Here is a 23,925-nt window from a genome sequence, read left to right as displayed (position 1 = left end):
AACGGGGGCAAGGAAAGATTTCGCAGGGGAAGGCGCCACGAGGGGACTGGCGGTCCGCAGCCCTTCTCCCGCCGAGGCGCTGGCCGGGCAGAAAGGTCGCCGGCGCGGAGCGACAGGGAACGGCAACGCCCAGCCGCCCTGCCCGGCCGCCAGGCAGAGCCCCGAGGCGGGCGGTACGTGTGCGGCCGCGGGAGGGCGCGGAACGGCCCGGCCCTCCCCGCCCCGCCCCCCCATCGCGCGCGCTCCCTCAGGGCGCGAGCGGCGGCCGTTGTGTGCCTGCGCGCCGAGGGCTGCAGCCGCCTGCGTTTCCTCGGCGTCGCCGGGGCAGGGTTTCGCTCGGTTTGGCTCGGTGTCACACACAGATGTGACTCTTGTCTGTTCCCTGCAAACGTACGACCGTGACGGCTCACCTCCTCCCGCCTCCCTTCCCCCCCCCCCCCAACAAAAAAAACCCACCCTTTCGCAAAAATTTCTTCAGATCCCACATCGAGCCGCAGCCGCCGCAGCAGAGCCCCGGGAGCTGATGGAGCAATGGGTGGGAAGCGGGAAACCGGCACCACAAGCGAAAACTTTTCATCTGCCTAACTTTTCGCTTCCCTTCTAACGCTCTCCCCTCTCCCCCCTCCGGCTCCTTACCCCCTCCTCTGGGCTACGCTTCATTTTCCGCCGTGGCTCTCCCCCATCTCAGCCCTCCCTCCACCTTTCTCCTTGCCGCCTTTCTCGCTGGCTCCAGCGGCGCCTGGAGCCGATAAGGAAGAGGAGAAGCAGCGGGAGAGACTGCGGCCGCTGCGAGGAGGAACCGGGCAAAGCAGCGGGAAGGGGAAAGGGGGAAGAGGGGAGAGGGAGGCAGAGAGGGGCGGCCAGCCCCGCGCGGCGCCGCCGGCCGCCCTCACCACAAAGTTGGCGGCGGCCGCTGGGCGTTTTTGACAGCTGGGCGCGGGCGGCCTCTGCCGCAGCGCCCGTCTGGCACAGAAAGTGGGGGCTGGGGGGGGTGGGGCAGAGGGGGTTACTTTTTCGCCCCCCCAAGACGACTCTTTCCCCTTCCCTCTGCCTCCCTGTCTGCTGCCCTTGCCCGAGAGCGTGGGGTTAGGAGGAAGCGACGCTGCCCCCTCAGACCCGCTCGCAACCTCCCCCCGCCGCCTCCCCTTCCCCTTCCCCAGCCAAACAACCCAACAACAACAAACCAACCTGTGGAGGCTCTGACCCGAACTTGGGTCCCTCCTCCCATCACTTCCAGCTCTCCGCTGAAAGCTCTTTCTCTTTCTTTCTCTGTGCTGCTCGGGCTGAACTTTGGGGGCTGAAGTTTTGGAGGAGTCAGAGGGAGAGGGCGGAGGGAGAGAGAGAGACTCGCTACTGCTGCTTTTTTTTTTTTCCCCCGGGGGGGCGGTTGTTTTTTTTTTAATCTCTATTTTTTAGTTCAAATCACCTGAATCTGTGAGGGTGAGAGAGGAGGGGGAGTGGGGGGAGACGGGGGGGGGGGGGGGGGGGGGAAGGCGCTGAGAGAGCCCAGAGGCAAAAGGAAGGGTACAGGCACTGCCGCTGAGAGGAGATCGAGAGACAGGGGGTGCACATGACAACCAGCATGCAGAGATGGTAAGAAGTTTCCAGCAGCCTTTCGTTTTCATTCTAGCCTTTACTTTGGTTTGATTTGATTAATAAATCGTGCAGTAACACAAGCAGCCCTGCTCGCTATCCGGTGTGTTTCAGCCTTCAAATAAAGCAGCCGGGCAAGGCGAAGGAGGATAATAAATAAATAAATCAGCCCTGTGCTGCGAGGATTGGGGGAAAAAATGACTAAGAGGCTGTGCTAAACTTTTAAGTGAGTTTGGGGGGTTGAAATGGGATGGCCACATGCTTTTTACCGCCTCCTTCCCTCCGCTAAAGATGAGGGGTTAGTGCGAAAAAAGTGCGTGCGTATGAGGGAGGGAGAATGAAGGTGGAGTGGGGTTGAATCGGACATACGGTGGTCTGATCTTTTTTGGACACCACCTTCTGCTCGGAAATGAGTAAGGTTTGCACACAATGTAAAGGTAACCTTTGAGAGCGGGGGAACGAGCTGTGTGTTTGCGTGTGAAACAACGCCTGAGGCAGGGAGGCAAAAGTGTAAATCCACCTTCCCTCCGTAACTCTTTTCTTTTTGTTGTGCATGTGCTTGCAGTTTGCACCTCTCCAATCAGCGGTTGTTAGCAGAACTTGCAGAGTTATGCTGATGCCCTAACTGTAAAAGGGAGGGGAGAGCCCCCCCAAACCAACTTTGAGCAAGTTTTTTGCTGCTTATTTCATGTGCTGTGCAAATGCACGTCTCCTTCACATCAGGGGTTTTGCAAAGCGGGGTTTGGGCTTTCAGAACCTCTTAATTTAAAAATTAAAAATCGAAATGACTGAGGACCTCATTTGTCTGAAGTCCCGTTTGTCTGGGTTGTGATGTGAGGATAGGTTAAACAGCTGCAAAGTAAAAGCACATTTAGAGCCATGACTAAACTTAACATGCATAATGTAACTGTTCGTATTAACAAGTGGACTGACCTCAGTTAGTGATGAGCAGTGATCAGCCCATATTCAATGAACTAGCTTATTTTCAATCGCTGTTTGTCTACAGCCTTGCTTTCAGTCAGCCTTTGTCACCTTACTCCAGGGATGTTATATATCTGTCTTGTCTGCCTTGAATATACGTATGTGCGCACACACACATCCATGTGTGTATGTATGTTTATATATGTGTGTATATGTACATACATACACATATGTATATATATACAGCACTCAAGCTATAGATACAGTGTATGCCTGTGTGCATGAAGGGAGAGCTTGAGATGGAGGTTTGTATTTTTCCTTTCTCTCTCTAACATGACATGTCTTGTTTCAGTGATCAAAGCCACAATTGGAGTGTAGGAGATGCAACTGTCAAATGTAGGCAACAATAAAAAATAAAATAAAAAAAAAAAAAAAGGAGGGGGAAAAAGCAGCAAGTGCCCAGGACTGTGGTTACAGTAACGCTGACAGAAATTAAAGTGGTTTTGAAAGCAGCATGCGATTTATGATGGTTTCCATTTACCCTAGAGTCAAGCTGTTGTAAAATTGATGCACAAAAGACATCATGTAATAATCCGGTGTACCCAGGATTAAAGTGGCAATGAGTGTCTTTTTGTGTGTATGTCTGGCCGACAGTTAAAATGGTTTGAAGCTATTTTTAAGTAAGAAATCAAAGCAGGATATTCCCTACTTCTTTTCTTAACCTGTATGTTAGCCGTGCATAGCAGTCATTGAAATATTTTTTAGTGGAATTGTGCTTTTATTTGTTATTATCTTCCCTTTCCCCTCTGTATTATAACCCATCTCCATAGCTGAATTTTAAAATGGGGTAGTGTTTTTGTCATAGTTTCAGAGTACAAATGTTCACAGTTTAATTACTGAGTTCATTTCAGACAGTAATATTTAATAAGCCTGATCAGCAGATCTGCACAAGAATACCAAGTTCCTGTAAAAGTATGTGGAACTTTCGTTGCCCTTAAAAATTGCAGGAATTTTTAATCTGAAATTTAATGGGGCATATGAGCTGTCTGATACACTGTAGTTTCATTTTAAGCTGTCCAGTATTAATGAACCATCTAGCTCTATGTATGTTCTGCTTTAAATTCCTAAAGCACATGAATTTTAAAATTTACTCACTACGTATTTCAAGTGATCTATCTTTACCTGATCCAGATGCAGGAAAATCTAAATGTAAATTATAAATTAATTTGTAACGAGCAAATTTTGAAACTCCTTTTAAGACTTGGGATTGGAAAATGTTCCTTAAGCACACATCTTATACACGTAACAGAAAAGCCCTTCCTTGGTACATTATTTTGTAAAAATACAACACTCTGACACTTCAGGGGAAAAAATTGACTAGATCTATGTCTTTAATCACATTGCATTTTTATTATTGAGGTATTTGTGAAAGACAAATTTCACATCCAAAATCACATACACATACAAATTCACATGACAAATCACATACAAAAAAGTATGTGATTACATTAATCAAAGTAAAGGAACAGACAAAAGCAGAGGTGGCTATTGCTGTATTAAAATGTAAGTGTTACAGTTTGAATTTTCTGGTGAGTTTTTGAGTTCAGTGCTTTACATAACATTTTGTCCTAATCTTGCTTGCTGTCAGAGATGTTTCATGGTTGTGCAATTGCTGCAGTCAAGAATGCCAATTTGCATTCCAGGAGTGTCATTTGATTACTTTTATCTGCACAGCTCGAAGACCAGCCCAGACCTCTCATTTCATCTTGCCATGTCACGAGTCAGTGCTGTGTCGTCTTTTCAAAAATCTGCCTGATTTAGACAAGAAAGAAAAGTACTTTCATGTTGCAGCCTCAGTCCCCTGCTAACTTGTCAGCAGCAGGATATGATTCACTTGGGCCCAGAAGAATGGTACAGAAACGAAGGTTAGGCGGTTCAATAAGCCCATGGACAGGTAGTATGTGACGTCCCAAGAGAGCTTAAGTTAATGAAGAACAGGTCTGCTTAGTTCTTCACACTCTGACCTGGTGCTGTCCCCACAGTTTTCTCATTTGATCTTTCCCAGCAAATTGATCTTTTCTAGTACTTTTTTGCCTTCCAAGTTAGTCCTTGTGGGACTGAAATTAGCAGAGCAACTTAAGTTGGATAATACAGCTGTTCAGAAAAGAAGAAATTGGACACTAGCTCATAAAGGGGGGGAGGGCAACGTAAGCTATTCTCTCTGTTGTTACTCAGAATCCTCCCTCCCTTTTTTTTTTTTTTTTGTTTTATTTTAGAAAACTTCACAATAGCTGTATTACTTCGGAAGTTCGCTTTCTTTCTTATTTATAGTCTGTATGGATGGTCCATTGCACACTGCATTAAATGTGTATTGTTTAAATAAAACAAACATGCTTACAGCATAGACTGTAGGTTTGCTTTGGTATTTGTCAGTTGAACTTGCTTGTTAGAAATGATTTGCTAGTCGGTAATGAGGCTTTTACAGTTGTCGTAAGACATTTTAAGTATCAATTGCACATGCCAACTACATTATTTATAGCCTGCTAAATAACTGTAATTCCATAGTATCCAATACTGAAATGCAGTGGAGATTAAACAATAAAAGCCATTACAAATGGTATGTGTAAATATTATGGTAGGTGAAAATACAGTCAGCAAATTACCACTGGCATTACTGGTTTTCTGGAAAACCAATGTATACAAACAAATTGGTTTTGAACTAAGACACTCTGTACTTAAAATCTGAGTTCTAAAATGGGGCTATGATATTATCTATCATTCTTTTTTACATTATTTTGCACTTAGTAATTGGAAAGTGGAATGGAGGTGTGTTTGTGTGTGTATTTCATGGCTAGCTTGTCAAACAATGTAAGATTTAAAACTAGAATTTGGTAAAGTGTAAGTTGGAAATAATTAAGAGGGGTTTTAGTATGCTGCATGATAATAAGCAGTATTTAACTTTCTGTATTTCATAGCAGATGTTCTCACATATTATCCATGTCCTTTCAAGTTGTAGAATTGAACACACTGCTGAATGAAAACAAGAATGCTTATTATGTAAGGGAAATACTGCTCTCGCTCACTCTCAGTAATGCTTTTGAAAATGGGAAGGAACTGTAAAGGATCATTGGTCAGTTAAGCTCCTCTGCAGAGCTAGAGGGAGCTTCATGATTTTATTAGGTATGCCATAGGTAAGAAAAAGGGGAACATATTCTGAATAAGGGAGGGCTGATTGCTAACATTTTGAGAGCCAAAGATCTAGAACTTAGACTTAAAAGTGGCTTTATTCTATGTTACATATGCATGTATGTCAGTGGGATTTGTGGCTGAGGACAGATTCTTTGTCAATTTCAAGCAAAACAGAAATGACCAACAGCAAAGTAATTGCATTAAAACAAGTCCAAGTAAAACACTGGATTTTATAAAAAAACCCCACTTTTATATTTTTTCCCCTCAAAGATGGGAGTTTCTGGCAGTGTCCCTTTTCCTTTTGCACATTGGACACTGTCACCAGAATTTGAAGTCTTTTCTTCACTGAATATTGTTTAGTGGAAGAGTCCTGACTTTTAGTCTGCAGGTTTGCATGGGGCTTTTGATTTAATGATTTAATTTGATTTAATGTCCACTATTAGTATGTGTTAGGAAAAAAATGTGCATGTCTGGAAATAGAAAAAGTTTCCCATAAAATAGAGTATATCTGTCATTTTGGAAATGTGTATCACTTCCTAATCTAGCCAGGAATTTGTACTTAATTTAGAGGAATAGCATTTAACATGGCTTAATAAAAAGCATCTGTTTAAACCTTGTATTCTGTGTCAGTTTCATCCCACCTGAATTCTGACATATTTGTTCTAAAAACACATTGATCATAATTGCTGCTTAATAGTTATATGACAGCTTTTACAAGCATTACTTTGGACAAACTTATTTACCATTTAAGTAAATTATATAATCCAGTGAGATAAACTACTAGATTTGTCTCCTTTATCTCTTGCATAGTAGCTCTCATTATGTGCCGTGCTAGTAAAAGCCTTTATTTGTTGGTTATTAGAATCTCAGTACACTCAGGAGTTCTGCTGTAATTTAATGTGGTTGTTCAAAGAGGTTCTCTCATTTTAGAATCTTTCCATAGTACTTTCACCACATGTTATAAATATGTATATTTTATACTCCGGATACTTATGCAAATACTTTTTTTCTTATTCCAGGTAAATCAAGGTTTTTGAGAGAGAATTCTTTTCATCTGCAGCATCTATTTTAGTAGTTCTCTCTTGAAATACTTTATGTAAAACCTCACAAATTCATATAACTTAATCAGATTTGTTTCTGATTTGCTACTTCAGAGAGTTCTTTCTGTTTATTTTTAATTTTTTTTCATGGATTTAAAATGTTCTACTATGTACTTAAATCAGATTTTTGTAGTAAATTATAAAAAGCCAGAGAAGTTCTAAAAACATGCTGGGCATTGCAGTTGTTTTTTAATTATGAAAAACAGAATGTCCATAATGCTGATTCGTAAGTCACAAGCCAAAAGAAATCAAAATGCCATAAGCTAACCACTAAAAACTTTTAAAGTCACCATGGTCTGGTGCACTGTCTAGAAGTTTAGCTATGTTTTTGCAGCGTATACAATGGGTTACGTCTACAGTTCTGCTGCACGTAAAACTTAAGAAGCTAGGCCTGTTAGAATTCTTCAGCTACGGGGAAAGTTTTAGACTATATGCAAAGCATATTACGAACTGTTAATCAGCTGTAAATGAAGCTGAGTGTATGTGCAACACCCATCATGCTGTCAGCTGGAATCACACTGAATAAGTGTTGCAACTTTATCTTATTTGTCAAATATGTATTATTTTGAAACTTGTGATTTGTGCTTTTAGTCAATGCTTTTAAAAGCTGAATACAAAGATGTAACAGCAAACAAAAAACATTTTTCCCTTTTTGTGACCTGACATTTGCCAAAGTGCCCCATGCTGAAATTTCTTTTCAGTATCTTTTTTTCTTCCAAAGCCAGACATGTACCCAGACACAAAAGCCTCTGTGTATAGCAAGCTGTTTTAAATATTGTGACTCGACGATGTGCTGTCCTTTCTCTGCTTGAGCCAAGGATCTCTGCTCAGTGTCTGTGCATTACCAAGTCCCTTCTTTATTGTACCTCTTGTCAGCTATTCCTATTCATTTAACCTTTCATTAGTGTCTGTGCAGCTTCACTGTCTGGAATGGCAAGGAGAAACCTAAAGGCCTACTGTCACAGTTATTAGATTTCTCAGTTACATCCCAGCAACCATAAAGGAGTAAGAGTCAACACTATTGTCATGCATGCTGCTATCCTGGGGTGCAACTCTTCTGTGCATGTCAAGGACATGTGCCACATGTTGATAATGCATCCCAGGGATAAATGCACGACATGGGGGATAAACCAAGGCTGGCACTAATGGGCTTTGTAGGAGTTATTGCAAAGACAAACAGTTGTGAAGGCATTTTGCTTAAAAGGCCGAAGAGATGGACTTGCATTAAGTGTTGCCAAGGCTTGCTTGTGAGGTACTTGTCAATCATGTTAGTTTCATTTAAGTGCCATTTACAAGGAAAAAAAATGTTTTCTATGACTAGGAAATGTATTGCTTTTCCTTTTTTAAGCTGTCAGGATAAAGTCAACTTGAAGTAGTCGTTAATACTACACTTTAAGACTATTTTTTCTATTTACTCGTTTTTGGATCAAAACCTGCAAATCTTCCAAATTACTTGAAAAAAATTCTGCAAATATGAATTACAATGTATTTAAAACTATTCCTGTTAGCAAAGCTTCAAATTCACTCTCAGTGTTGTAAAAGCATTGACATAATCTTGTCTGAGGCATAAATTGGCTGAGAATATCTACGTGCATCTAAACAGTTTCTTCTACATTTGCCACCCAAAGAGCAAAAATTATTAGTTAGGACACAAATCCTTATTCTGCTGAGGCACATCTTCCATTTAGTCCAGTGCAACATTCAAATACACTTTGCTTCTAAAGTTCCTGTGAAGCCCATCTTACTTACTTACCCTCTTCACCAAATCCAACTGAACTCTGAGCTCTCTGTTTTTACAATAGTAAAAAATGCATGCTTATTCCTGACCTCTCTATAGTTGACCTTTTAGAATGCATCTTAATTACATTTTTATCAGTAGTATTATAACGATATGATACATAACTTCATATGACTTTCATAAGGATATTTTGGTGAAAACAAAATTAGACCTATAGATTTATGGTTGAATTATGATTTCATAACTCCCCTTAGTTCTGTGTAAATCATAAGAGTCTTATGTTGGTCCTATTCATAGCAAGGTTGAAAGTGGGAGTAAAGCCATTGAAATCAGTGGAGTTAAAGTTACGTGAAACTGTTGAATAAACTCTAGTCACCTCCTTTGCACTTTCGATGTGTCACACTAAGAGGATTTTAAAGATGGTAAATCTAGTGGGCTGCAGGAAAATTCTTAAAACTTCCTTGTTTTAGATGCACTGTTTAGATCAACATCTTCAAAAAGTGTGAGTGGTCATCATTTATTAATAGGAATTCTGGGCTTTTTAGTTTTTCTTTACATTTCTGGTATGAAAGAAGTGAAGCATGGCTGCACCTTTTTTTTCAATTCAGAACATTGAAGACAAAGTGACCAGCAATGTAGTAGTTGATTATAGGAACAAGTGGCTCCAAAGAAAATTGTGCTTGAGAGAAAATTCAGCAAAAAAAACCTTTTTATTTTTCATGTTCAAACACTGGAAATATTTGTAAGGCTGATACTGAATTCCACTTCCCTCAAATTAAAAGAGAAGCTCTTATATTTTGTGATTTGAATTAGACAAATATTTAAATGGAACAAAATCTTCAGACATGAGCTGGAACAAATGTAGTAGTGCCACTTAGTTTAAAACATCCTTTCATTACTAGACTGATACTAGCTTTGATGAATCTAAAACTTACTACATGGTTTCCAAATCAAAGATGAAAGGGCCAGTTAGGAATCAAATAAATTTTCCTGTTGAAATGTAGCATTTGACATTTAGAAAGATGTGCTCAGCATGATGAACCACTTCTCTTTACTGCAACTAGCCGGTGATTTTTGCAATAAAACTACTTTGAAATTGAATTGAGGTATAATAAACTTAAGGTAAATTAATTTGGAAGTCATGATTAGTGACATTTTTGAACTAAGGGAAATATTTCCCTGAAAGTGCTTTTTCTTTTTTCCTTTATTGTTAATACATGCCAATTTTCATTGCTAAGTCATTACTTCGGTAGTTGTTTTGATAGACTCTTACTGGTCTAACTCCATTGGCTTTGTTGTGGCAGTGTGCCAGTTTTATTAAAGACAGGTTTTGTTACTCACCTCACTGTGAAGTTGCCGGTATATTCCTAGTACTAATCAAACAGGCATATACCCCATTTGTATCTTTGAACAGTTTATTATGTACAGTAATTTATAGTCTACAGTACAGTTGGGCAGTGCTTTTGTACTGATCTGATGCCAATTATATGTTTCTGAAAGCCCACTGATAATACTTAACCTTCCAGAATGAGATTCTGTGCAGAATGCTAGGGAGCATCGTGGAAAATATTTTGCTGTTCTGCTGAACATGCTAAGAATTAGTAAAAATTAGTAAATATGACTTAAGTAATAGTGAAAACTTAAAGCTTTCTTCTGTGTTAGGGCATGACCAAATTTCAGTTAGCAGCTGTATTTTGAGTTGGCTTTTGAAGATACCTTGTTTCTAATGTCCCATACAATATGCCTGATCAAAATAAATGACGCTACAAACCAGTTGGCTAAGTGATTGTATAAGCTATTTGAAGAGGCTGAGGAATTTATGTTCTTTAGTACACAAACTGGCATTAAGATTTTCTCCACACTTTGGTGCAAATATTGAAAAGCAATGTGTGAAATTGCATATGTTATGTAACTAAAGGCTTCTGAGGGATTTTAAGTCTGAGCTGATATAATTCACGTGGCAAGACAGCAAGAAAGCTAAGTAGGAACAGGAAGCAATAGCAGATAAGTGATGTGTGTTTTAAAGGTTTCTACTCCTTTACTTAAACTGTGCTTCTTTTTTAACTTTTGCCTTTGGAATGTAAGTTATAATCTTCTCTATTTCCTCTTATCCACATGTAACTTGTACTACTTTGCATGTTAGCAGTGAGTCTCATTTATCAGCTGATATATTTAAATGATTTATGATATAAAATGATTATTCCATAAGCAAGAAGTTGTTCAATTGCTAAGTGGAGACTCAGAGAGGATGCAGATACGCATCCTTTTTTGTTGCTTTTTGGAATGCTGTTGGCAGTATGAGGGCAGCAAGGGTGGGAGTGAGCTACTTGGTTCTTCATGGGTTGGCTTGGTGGTCAGAAAGTGGCAAGAAGCTCTTCACCATCTCCTGCTAGTTGATAGCTTTCATGAATACTGTAGTAGTAGTCTTTTGATTACGAAGAAGAGGAAAAAGTCTCTGTGGTGCTGGTGATGGCAGGGAAGGAGGTGGGTGAGGATGATAGTGTAACGTTGAAAGAGCTTGAACAGGCTTGCATCTCTAGTCACCATAGAGGAAGGGCAAGAGGCTTGCTTCTTTCCTACTCTGCACACCTTTCTGGTCTCTCACATAACGTGTGTGGAATTTCATAGCCCTTTTCCTATTAAATGGTTCACAGGTGTGGGCAGTGTGGTTGGATGAGTTTTGCATAATGTGTAAGTTCTGCGCAGCATTTGGAAGTCACTGGGCCTATATAGAAAGTTTGTGGGTGTGTTAGATAAACCTGTGGAACATAGAGGCAGTTACTGTCTTCCCACTGTCAAACAGTAAGCGTCAAAAAAAAATCACTCTTCTCATGCAGTTTTTGCCAGACCCATGAAGAATCTAATCACAGCAGACTGAACGGTTGCAAGAGAGAAACTTGCTGAGTGGTGAAATCAAGAGAACTGCTCTTGTCCTCACCATTACGGATTTAAGCCTGAAGGATGTGACATGATACTATTCACCTCCAGACTTCAATTTTAAATGTAATTGGTTTTCAAGATTGTTTTTGCTCTTGTGGTGATAAGTTTATAATAAAGCAACACAAATTTAGCCTCATAACAAGCAAAATATGCATGTTCCTTTTGTTTTACATATTGCAAGAATGATTTTGATTTAATGTGCTTTTTAAAATATATATCAGTGGCATGTATGGAAAGATGAACTACAGATGTAGTGGAGGAAAAAAACTTTCAGAAATTCTGCTGCAGCCTCCCTGTGTGGGGGTATGTGTGTGTATGTATGTATATATACAATATATTACAGTATATACATAGACAATATGTACGTCCTTATAAATGCATTAACTGTAATATACACATGCATACATACACCTACATACATAGTACGCACATAGTACATGCATGCATCCATATAAATGGGGGGGGTTTATATATATATGTATAAAGGTTTTTCTGGACAGGCATCTTCATTACCAAGAAGGCTTTTTGGGCAGTCTGGTTCTTGAGTAAGATGTAGATCAATCCTAAAAGGTGTCCGTGAAAATTGGTGCACTGCTAGAAGGGAAACCAAACTTTGTACCTTGCTTTAGTCTTAGGAGAACATTTTAGGAAATACTAGTTTCTGTTCGGAGTTTTGTATTTCTTATTCTGTCTTCATTATTCTACAGCTTTCTTGTCTGTTCTGTATATTATAAAGCCTCTTTCTCAACATTCTCATGCAATCTGCAGTGTTTCCTTTGAGAAATATATTGTTATCTTATTCTGTGATTTGAATATGTTTCCATAAGCATTACTTAAACCAAAGCCAGTATTGTGAACCTGTGTCTTATAAATATATTACAGTAATGATAATGTGATCTGCTAATAATCAGGCCTCTGATACCTCTCTAATTCTGGGAACTAAAGATGACCATGCCAGCTCTTGTGGCTATTTTCCCTGGAAAAGCAGTGTAGGATTAGATTTGTAGAAGAATCCTTGCATTTTTCTTCTAAATTAGGATCTCCTCTCCTTTAAGAGTCTGATGACTTCCATTTATGATGACAATATTGCATGAAAGGCACGACACTATGCCTTTTGTCATACATTATAAAAAAAGAATGATCAAAAATGGTCTGGCATTTCACTGGCTTGCAAAAGAGGATTTTCAATCCATTTGTCTTGGGTTCTATTGCTGTTATAATGTACACTGAAGTATATTGTGATTATATTATGGGAGTGTTTTCACAGTGTGCAGGCTTAGTTATGTTATAGAAAGTATCTCTGTATTTTCTGTGAAAAAGCTTCAGGACTGTGAAGATTTTAGGAACCTGCTGTTCCTAGTAAGATAGTCTTCGGAAAATAACTGTTTATAACTGAGGCTACTCATAAAATAATGGGAAATATCGGGGGTTGGCAAAATGTGGTGCCAGGGTGGGAAAAAGCACAGAAAACTTCATAAATTATGTAAAGATTAATGGAAGCTTAGTTGAAATTAAATCATGTTACTTAGCAGATAACTTTTTTTACTACCATTCATGTAATTGCAGTGTTACCAGTCACTGAGATAGGTATGCAGAATTGCTGAGTCCGGTATAAACAGACACAGGTCCTGTTTAACATGGTTTCAGACAAGGTAGAAGTTGGTGCATTTGAGGCATTAGATAGTTTCATTGGAAGTACTAGATGTTTTGTTAACAGGGTTTGCACTGTACTCATTGCTGGCCTTTGGTACTTAAAAACCTCCCAGTTAACTAGTGTATTGAAATTTCATCCCAGGATGTCAAGAAAATGTGTTACAATCTGGAATCATAGGCCAAAGCCAGATAGCATTCTAGGACATTTCTCGAATAGAAACATGGGATATGTGTGGCGGTTCAGGATGGAGTGAACAAACTTCATTTGCAGTTTATTTACAATGAGCTGATGGAACAGATCCTCTCTCATCAAAGCAGTCAGTACCAGATCTCACATTGACTTCAAAAAAACTGACATTTTAAGTTCCTGGTTCTTGTGGGTATACCTGCTGAAGACTGTTACTGCAGGGTAACCTTAAATAGGAATTTACAGCTTGTCAGCTAATTTGCACTGTCCTGATCATATGTAGTTTACTTCACTTCCAGTGTTGGCAAAGCTACACGACATGTGCTGCAAGCTAATTGATACACTGTGAATCTGTATCCTGATGACCTGATGATTTCTTCTTTGTGTAGTTGTTTTCTAATAGTTCATGTTTTTTTTGCCTTTGGCTTTCATGAGCTTGATGTCCAGTCATAATTACCAGAGCCAGAAAATGGTAGGGCTGTGGTATTAACACTTTGCTCTGAAGGGATCATGGGAATTTGAATCACGGCATATATTCAAGAGGGTTTTTTAATGTCTTATGCTAAAGACAACCACTCCATGAATGGTATCTGAGTCACCATGCTAGTTATCCAAAATCTCATAGAACTGAGGAAGAAACATTGTCTGGAAAAGAAGTCCAGTCATGCTTCTAAAGTAGCGACTGAAAGAGTAGAACTGAAGGGGGGGGGGGGGGGGGGGGCACAATTTTATTATAAGTGATAGTTGCAGAGTTAACAAAACCCACAACCGAATACATATCAGTAAATGTGTGGTCTGCATAATATTATCATCTGTAGCAGGTAGTCATATGTTGATTGTGAAGGATGGAAATGTGGGTAATAATGTAATTATGTGGTATACTGTAATGTTCTCAAAATACAAGTCTGTCTTAAATAGAGCAAAATCTATGGATAAACTCCACAGAATCCTAGAATCATAGAATACCAGTTTGGAAGGGACCTCAAGGATCATCTGGCCCAACCCTGGCAAAAACGCGATCTAGTTGATAACTACAATGCACATGTAGAGCTCTATAGGATTAATTGTTGTTCTGAGGTGGATTGTAACTCTGGAGTGCAGTAAATGGTAGTATCTTTGTGTTTATTCATACTAGCGTTACACTTTAACTTATTTACAGCACTTGAAATGCACTAGTGCCTTTTGCATGCAGGATCAATGCCCACAAAGTATGCAAGATGAAGTCTTCCCTTTTCTTTAGGTGAAGGTAGTTTTCTAAATGTATTGTGTTTGTGAGACTGGGAGAAGTAGGGGTGTAGTTTCTGAGGCAGGCACAATTTAGACAAGGGTAACACAGGTTGATATTTTTGAGGCGTATGCAGATGCTGTCAACTTTGTTTCTTTCTTCCCCAAGATTACATTATTTTTCTTCCTGCTGTGTTCATAAACTGAACTAATGCTGAATGTGGCCCACCCTGCTACTATGCAGGTTGTTAAGCAGGCTGCTTCTGGGGTGATGTTAAAGTTACTGGGTTTAACTGAGGAAGACTTAAATGGTTTACTCATGAGTGCCATGTTAGCCCTATTACCACAGTTGTAATCAACAAACAAACACTTAACTCTTTCAGCTTAAGAGGGAATAGACATCTGGTGCTGTGTGTTCTTCATGGGAAGCCCTGTCTTTGGAAAATTTATTTCTTCCCTCATACAAACATAGTGTGTGACATCACAGGCACACTCTTTCCAAGTGTTCGGCAAGGGCCATGTTTTTTGTTAAGTATCTGAAGGAGGAAAAAGAGGGTTGTAGTCAGATTTTGTCTAGATGGGACGTTGTATACACCGACAGAAGAAATATTTCTGCCAACAGTGCTATGTCATCTCTCTAAGTAATGTTAGCTAAGTTGATGGAGGTAGCATTACTGTTTGGAAAGGCAGTGTATATTTTTTGTTTTAAATTTGTCAAAGAGTGTGAAATCAAAGAAGTTATACTGTTAACTTTTATAAGATAGGTACCAAAATTAAAGTATCCGGTTTGTTTGTGTATCAAGAATATGTAAGCTGTTTTCTAAACACTTGAACCCCCCCAAAATTACTGCTGTGTCTTACAGAAATAGTAGCTTCATAAATTTCAGCCTGGAAAAGCCTATTAATGATGATAAGTTACAGCATACTTTCCAAGATAGCTGCCCCACAAATCTATGTACTCAGAATTTCATTTACAGAGACAATGTCAATGTTTCTTGTTACAGAAAACTGGGAGCACAGGACTTCCTCTTGAAAAAATGACTTTAAATGTACTTCTTTGTAGGGAAGATGGCAGAGCAAGGAGACCCTTTCAAACATCTGAGAAAGCTTATTTAGACTAGTTTAAGTCTAATTCTTTCTATAGAATGAAACAAGACATCCATAAGGTTAATCCTTGTGGACATTCCCATTATATCTCATTTGGTGTCTTTTTGGTTTCTTAAATGAAAGCATTTAGAAACTAGATACCTAACTGAACTGCTCAGAGTTCACTTATTCTGAATTTAGTCCTAAAGGCCCTTCCAGGGGCTATCGGTTGAAGACATGTTGATGATATGTCTTTGACACTAATGTTCTTTTTTTTCTAATGCCAAGATAAGTACTACTTGTATAATCCTTGCCTAATTTATTTTAGAATTGATAGAATTTGGTGTTTTATCCGAGACTTAAGATCCCATGCCCAGAGTCATTAAAGAAATCTTCTTTGATTTATATAAATGTTTTGTCATAATGTAGTCTTTAGGGAAGAATTACACCCTTTCACTAAAAGAAAAGCAACCATTCAAAGGATTGAGTTTCTTTTTCTTAATTTGTAATATAGCCCATTTTGGTGCTGCAGGGCAATATTTTTTTTTCTCCAGCTTATGAAGGGTGTTTCAGCTGAATATGCTCATACCTTTAAAAATCATTTGGTGTGAGAACTTTTTAAGTTAGAGGGTGGTTTTGTTTTGGTTTTTCTTTTTTTTTTTCCCCCTATAATACAGTATACCCTGCCTTTGAGCTTTCAATTTAAGTCTCCTGTCATATACTGCCAAAAAGTTTGTTCAGAGCTCTGTCTGTGTTGAAACATGTATGCCTGTCCCAGTGTCATAACTAATTATATACCTTGTATACTTACTTCTAGTAATTGGAAAGTAGACCTACCGCAGGATAAGTTTTAGTATTAGATTGTATCTTGGGGACATGTTACAGAAATCAAGTTTCCACCAAGCAGCAACTTGAATTTGTAAACAGATATTAGTATTTTAAGTGCATCATCTCATGATTGTTTCTCGACATCTGTGTGTGTTTGTTTTAAACTTGGGGAGAGGGTATTTCTGAACTGTACCTCTGCATGCATAGTAATTATAACCTACTTCTCTTCAACCGCAGTATTCTGAAGTGTCTGTTGTCTCCACTTGAAATGAAGGCCTCTTGTTGCCATACTGTCTTTCTGCAGATTTTGTTTGGTGGTTCAAAACTTCCCAAAAATGTGTCTGTGTACATTGCCCAGCTAGGTTCTGCTTGGCTGCAATGCTGTTTTCAGTTCCTTACTTTAACAAAAGAAAAAAAACCAGGAGAGAGACTGGCATTTTGATCAGGGAAAAAGCATAAAAGAGTTAAAAGGGAAAAGCAACACTCCTTTCATCTTTTTCTTTGCAGCATCCTTTGCTTGTGTTTTGTGAGTGTGTATATATACATACATATGTGTTGGTGTATCTATAAATTTTCCTAGGTACATGCAGAAAGAGAGAAGGAGCCTTGTGGTTATGTGTAAAGTTTTACTTTGCGTGCTCACAGCTAGGCTAGCAAACAATGACTTATACGCACCAGCATGTATAAAATATGTGCTCCTTGTCCATGCCTGCTGAATTAACACTTTGCCAGTCTTAAGTCTCAGAGCTTCACGTCTTGTCACAATTAAAGTCTTAGGACTGAGCATTTAATGCTAATGATAGATTACAGTATTGTCAGGATGTATTCTGATTTTGGTCTTTGTTGAATTACGAGACCACACTTTCATGGGAGTTGCATGGCTGCTTGCTGTTATGCATTAAAAACTGTTAATTTCATAAACTATTTATCGTTTTACTAAAACTACAACAGTAGTGCTTGGATTTCTCCTAAAGGCATATTTATTTTTTTTAGATAAAATAGAAAAGTATGGATGTATCTATGATAATGATGATAGTTTTACAGGGAAAATTATTTTTTTATTTGTTTGATAAGGAAACAAGTGCTTGTCTCTCATGAAACTTCAGGTATTTTCTATTTTTCTAATTAAAGGTTTTTTAGGTAACTTACTGGTCATGTAAGTTTCTGTGTTATCTGTTAGTTTCTGTCTTCAGAAAGCAGCATGATATTTTCAAATGAGTTTGTTACTTTGTGGCATCTTCAAAATTAATATGTATTAAATCACTTACTTTGAAAGTTTTTGATAACAAAATGTATTTTTTAAGCAGTTCCAGTGTCTTGTCAGGCAATTTTATCTTCCACTTTCCTCTCCACAATAGGCATTTCTTAGAAGGTCCAGGGCAGGAGAAGACTGGGTCAGCCTGACCAGGGAAAGTATAATGCTGTCCCACATTCAAGTTTTATATGGTTGCAGAACTGATTTAATATTGCTTGCTAGGAAAGATGACTGTACTGCATGTAAGATCTTTAAGTGTTTTTTAAACTTCAGTTTTCTTTTTCAAAGATAGGCAAAAATCTATTCTAATTTCTTAAGAAAAATAAAGGATTATTTACCAATACAAAAGAACACACTTCATATACAGGGTGGGGTTTTTTTAACACCTACCTTGTATGAACTTAAGTAATTTTATTCTCTTTCTTTCTTTTCTGTTCTTACAACTCTCCACTCATGCATGGATTTGAAACACTTAACAGGAAACTAAGCCGGCTATGTGAAACAAGCACATCTTACTCTGTCACTGGGGAGGAAAGGAGGCTGAGTATCTTCCTATACAGCAGTCTGGGGAATTCATCTTCTGTATCTATCGTTCATTCTTCTCCTCTTTGATACCTTTTTTTAATCTTGTTTGCTGTAAAGGAAGAAGACAGTTTTGTCCCTATCCTTCAGTCACTTTGGATGTGACTGTTCTAGCCTTCTTTCAGCCAGATGAGGTATTTATGGTTTTCTGCTTCTCCCTAAGCTTCTGATTTTTAAATCCATCGTTCCTCTGGAAACCTTATCTCAAGGTTTCCAGAGCAGTAGCAGAGAGAAACTGACATGAGAATTTTCACTTCTGGTCACAGAAGTCTTAGTTGTCAATGAAAACAAAACTACAAGCAGTAGCAGAGGGCCATGGAGCTATCAGTCCAAAGGGTCAGATAGATTCTGCATTGCTTCCATTCATTCCGTGTTTGAGAGGCCTGTTGTGCCACAAGGACTAAAATTTGAAGTACAAGCTCCAGTTTTTCAAGCCCTGGCAATTACTGTTTATCAAGGTTTCTGTATAGAGAATTAGAATGTAAGTTGACCAGCCCAGTAAAGGAGAATGAGACAGTTAATAGCAGTATTGGTAAAGTAAATGTTATTTGACAATAACAGAAACCCTTGTATCAGTAAACTAATTGCTAGTTGACAGGAACATAAAACTATTAGACTATCTAAAATAACTAGAGAAATGCTGCCTGGGAAAAAAATTACTTTTCTTCCATGTAAAAAAACCCCACATGGCAGTAGAAGAAAGTTTGGTGGAGTTCTTTGTAACATGTAGCTGAACATAATACCAGATTTATTTTGTCATTGTTCATGTGGTAGACCTTGGCACAGTTACATTACACAAATGTTTAGATTATAAAAACAAAGAGTTGATAATATCCATTATTGCGATAAAAAATACAAAGCTTTCCCTTCTTTAGCTACTGCAATGGTAATTAGTAAGCAGTGCAGTAATTGCCAATTCTTCTGGAGTACCTTTTCTTAGGGGAGAGTAAGGCAAGATCCTCTATGGAAAAGAGAACTCAGTTTAATTTGCACAAATATGGCTTGATTTTGAGGTAAGTATGTGTAAACGATGCAGAAATGGATTCAGCTATGAGAAATGGGATTGACTTTTGAGTTGTGGGTATATTCTGTGTCTTAGTTCTGGAGTTATGAGCTTAGAAGAACGAAAGGAGGTTTTGGAGCACTGGTCTTGTGAATATGGTGCAAACAGAAAAATACAGATGTGTTTTACCAGTATTTATTCAGTCTGCTGCTGGTTTCTTTCTGTCATCTGTTGTCTCAGTTTTAAGCTTCCAAACAACTTTTGATACACACACAGAAAACTTCTCCTATGTGTCAGCATCTTTTCTGAAGGTAACTGTATTGCTTTACATTTTACTCCCCTTATTGATTCAATTTTTAAAGCAAGTTTTTTATAGTTTTTTGAATGTTTTGTAACACATACAAAAAAAGTAGTAAAACATCGAAACATCCTGTTTGATGACATCTTACTTATCATTGTGTATTTACTGTGTATAAATACCAGAGGATATAAGATCTGCATCTAATGTACATGAAAAAAACTGAATGGGAAAAACTCAAAGACCTCTGTGTATGGCAGTGCTGTTGTCTTTTGCTAGTATGCAACATATTGAGTTATGTCTCTTGGGAAGACACCATTTTTAAGCTCCACAAAGTTGAATTACTTTTGTTGTGCAAAAATCCCTAAAAACAAAATCCCATCAAACCAGACCCCCAGCATCTGGTTTTCATCTGCTCCGACTGTATCAAGAGGAAACAATCCCATGTAGATGAAGAGTTGTATTCACCATGAGTTAGGTCCCTAGTGTGTTTGCAAGAGTTGAAAGAACCACTGTCCAGAACTCGGAGGAACACTTGTCTGACACAATTACTGAATTTAACTTTTTTTGGTTTTCTAGTGTCACATTTGTATTTCCCTCATTTTTCAAGAGCTTTGTTGAAGCTAAAAGGATGGTTTTTTATCCAGAATCATACACAGGGAGGTTATGCTTTCATAAAAGAAGAGTGCTGTATGTTATTTCATGCATATCAGTAGTCTCTCAAGGGGAGAGTGTGGGTCTGATCCTCTCCATTAATACTTGTTCCCCTTTCCCATTCCCACAAATGCCTGCCAGACCTGTGATACAGTAACAAAAATTCAGTTGTGAACAGACTCAGAAACATGATTGGTGCTGTCTGGACTGGAAAGGAAGGATTCCAGAAACATGATAGATGGTAAGATGAAGCCCTTCCCCAGTGCGAAATGAAGTCCGTGCCTAATTTGGAGATAACAAAACATCTGGTTCCGTGAGTGATCAGACTTACTCTGAAGATCTGCAGAGGAGTATGATATGTCTTTTTCATATTTAGTATTTTGGAGTGCGTGAACTCCAGCTGCATCCCCTCTGATAAATGATGAGCTGTGAGAGAGAGATGAGCAAACTTCAGGTGTCTGTAAGCAAGAGGCAGCAGGAACAAACCAAATTAGTGACATAGAGCATCTAATGGATTTATTTTAAATGAAAAAGTGCTTCTCTGAAGCCTTGATATTTATATTGGTGGGAAATGAACCATAGTAAATTCAACAGGTGCAGGCAGGAGCAAGTGTCTTCACTGGTTTGAGAAAAAGAATAGAGTTTGAATTAGAGTGAATCAAAAACAAAGCAATCCAACAACTAAATAATCCATCAGTCCTTAACATTGCCCCTAAATCAATGTAAAATACTGTAAAATACTGTATTGTGGCAGATTTTGTGTCAGGGCATTAATATGAATACAGATTTGTCTCCCTGACTTCAACAGGGATTTGTATCTGTCCTGAGAACTTTGGCAAGCTGTGCCCTGTATGAGGTACCTTCATATAGCTTGCATATGCTTATTGTGCTTTATGATCCTCTGTTTTCAGTAATGCCTGATCTGGGCATGTTGACTTTTTTCAGAAGATGTCGGTCAGATGAATATTACTGGTTGAACTGAATCCCATGTGGAAAAAGGACTTTTAGCACACAGATTTATAAGATGTATCCATCTTCGCAGTTGGTCTAATTGACTTCATTGTACGAATGCAGACTTTATCAGCTGAGGCCGTGGTTTTCCCTACATGAAAATGTTTCCTTCACTAGATGGAGTCTTAGTTAGGAGGAGCATTTGTGTTCTCTTGAGCCCCAATGCATGCTGAAATGCTTCTTCTGAACTCTTAATTAAAATAGGTGGTTTATTTGAAGCATGATTTCTCTTACTCCACTGTCCTGACTAAACCTTGAATCAATCAGTCTTTATGATTGTATTGAATAGTAAATGTATGAGTGCCAAAACTGGACAGAGCAAAGAAAGGTAGGTTGTCTGCAGAATGTTTGTACAAAGCAACTGAAATTCTTCCCAGCATTCTATACATTATCTGAAAACTACCTTCAGTTAGGTGAAAATGCTTAGAAAATGACTTTTGAATAATAAACCTTAGTTTTGTGAAGAAGATGGCAGTTCTTGAGGTTACAAAAACATGCTCAAGTATAACATAAGGTTAGTTAACAGTCTGGGACTGGGTCTTGAAGTTACTTAGAAGCATTAGTTCATATTGATCCTACTTCGCTAAGTGAAGACTTTGCCGTTGCTTGTTGTAGTTAGAAATCATTACCAATAATGGCTGTGCTGGATATTGAGAAATGCTTAGTCAAAATAATGCAACCTAGGTAGATGTGTTCTGTGAATTGTTTATGAAGGACTAAATAGCCCAACTGCAAAATGATGCCTCGCACTTCCTTGTCCTATGTTCAGTCCATGAGGTGGTTATTACATTTGTTGATTTGATGAGTTAACATTGGCTAAGGGGCAAACTCCCACCCAGCTGCTCACTTTTCTCTTCACTCCTGACTCCTCTACTCCCTTCAAGCAATGCAGAGGAATGTGGAATGGGAGGTCAGTCCATAACAGCTCCTCTCTGCTGCTCCTTCCTCCTCACACTCTTTCCCTGCTCCAGCATGGAGCCTTTCATGGGCTGCAGACCTTCAGGAAAAATCTGCTCTGGGCTGGGCTCTCCATGGGCCACAGTTCCTTCAAGGAATATCCACCTGCTCTGGTGTGAGATCCTCCACAGGCTGTAGTATGGACCTCTGTTTTAGCATGGTCTTCTCCGTAGGCTGAAGGTGGATCTGGTGCCAGGAGCACCTCCTCCACCTCCTTCTCTGAACTTGGTGTTCACACTGCTTTTTCTTGGCCTTTTTGCCACCCCGCCCCCTCCCCCCCCAGTTCAGTGTGTTTTGCCTTTTCTTAAATATGTTTTCCCTGAGGCACCAGCATCTTGGCTTGGGGGCTCACCTGTGTCCTGCAGTGGGTCCACTGGAGCCAGCTATGTCCAGCATGGGGCAGGCCCTGGCCTCTTCTCACAGAGGCCACCCCTGCAGACCACCCATTGTGAACACGTTGACACCTACATCAGCACAGTTGAATAAGACTATATGACAGTACTTTGCTTCAAATTAAGATTACTTTTTACTTGTGCCTTATGTTTACTTTTAAGATTGAGAGTTTATGAACTATTACTGTTTTGTGGTGGTGGTATATATGAGTTGTTTGGGGCTTTTTTGCTTAACTTCTGAGTCATTCCTTAAGTGATTTATAGATTGGCTGCCCACACCAATTAACATGGAGGGAATCTAATTTATTCCACAGAAAAAGTGTATTTTTTTGTTCTGTAACCATTTCGATATTAGGCTATGTGTGCAGCCAGTCATGTGCGTTAAGTAACAAGGTTTGTGGAGGCATGGTTTGCAACAATACGAGTCCTCACTTAGGACTTGGTTCAGTCAATCACTGGAGTAGACACTCCAAGTGTAAGCATAGTCCCATTTCTACCAAGCATAACAATTATCTGATTATAAGCAGCAGAACTATTTAGTGTTACTATTTTAACTGTTGTACTGAATGTAGGTCCTAAATGAAGAAAAATTCCATGCTTAGAATCCAGTACCCCTGATAATACGAAAAATGATGTGGTTCATTCCTATCTTACAGAATATAGGACTCTGACCCATTAGTGCTGCATTGTATCTAGGGCCTTAAGGTCCTGTTACCGTGATTATAATTTAACATAAAACATGCTAAGCTAAAAAAGTCATAAGACAGTTTTTTTGTTGTTGTTGTTCTTTTTGAGTTAGGTGTTTTTTCTCAGATTGTCATTAACTGTTACAATTCTGTGTTCTTTTACACTGCTTGGCTTGCTGTTTGGCGGTGTTATATTTTGCTGTATTTGCTTGGAAGGCAAAGAGTTTCCTACGAATGGCGAATTTTTGGCTGTTTTCAGTCCTTTCCCAATGAGGTCCCCTTGCATGGAAGATTATGTGGAGAGATCCGTGGTGATGCAACTTTGTCTTCTTGCCATACATCTCTCCAGTTTATTAGTTCTCTCGTTGTCTGGGTAATACTGTTAAACTATGTATAAATAAGGAAAGAGGGAACCTGGTGAAGATTTACGAGTTTGCTGCTTATTGAGGCTAGTCCACCATGACTTTCATTATTGCTGACTGGTAATGTTTATTTGCTGATATCTGAGGCAATTACAAAATTTTTTGAACCTCTTCATGTCAGCCATCTTAGGAAGTGCCACCATGTCATCTTCTCTCTCCAGTTAATTAAAATGTCAAGTTTTGAAGCCTGCTTCATTTAACCAAAC

General features: G+C 39.0%; 1 protein-coding gene and 1 long non-coding RNA gene across 6 annotated transcripts in view; one reads left to right on the top strand and one right to left on the bottom strand.

The window, feature by feature from the left end:
• The window catches only part of LOC138683821 (uncharacterized), a 32,242-nt gene extending 30,928 nt beyond the window's left edge, over window positions 1-1,314 (bottom strand). The window contains exon 1 of the long non-coding RNA XR_011323264.1: window positions 1,189-1,314. This is a non-coding gene — a long non-coding RNA (uncharacterized lncRNA). The remainder of the gene's footprint in view (window positions 1-1,188) is intronic.
• Window positions 268-23,925, top strand: part of BNC2 (basonuclin zinc finger protein 2) — a 342,418-nt gene continuing 318,760 nt past the window's right edge. For 2 of the 5 annotated variants that reach the window (XR_011323263.1, XM_069776363.1), the window contains exon 1: window positions 268-535. Coding sequence is in view for 3 of the 5 variants with exons in the window: in XM_069776363.1 (XP_069632464.1) it covers window positions 524-535 (12 nt within the window). In the remaining 2 variants the exon portion in view is untranslated. Of the gene's footprint in view, window positions 536-1,484; window positions 2,031-23,925 lie in introns of those variants that run through there. The other 3 variants (XM_069776358.1, XM_069776359.1, XM_069776360.1) reach the window with 3 other exon arrangements.

The sequence above is a fragment of the Haliaeetus albicilla genome, chromosome Z (assembly GCF_947461875.1).
Source record: "Haliaeetus albicilla chromosome Z, bHalAlb1.1, whole genome shotgun sequence".
Classification (NCBI taxonomy): Eukaryota; Metazoa; Chordata; class Aves; order Accipitriformes; family Accipitridae; genus Haliaeetus; species Haliaeetus albicilla.
The sequence above is the reverse complement of the archived record's forward strand: the minus strand, read 5'-3'. Positions and strand labels throughout refer to the sequence as shown.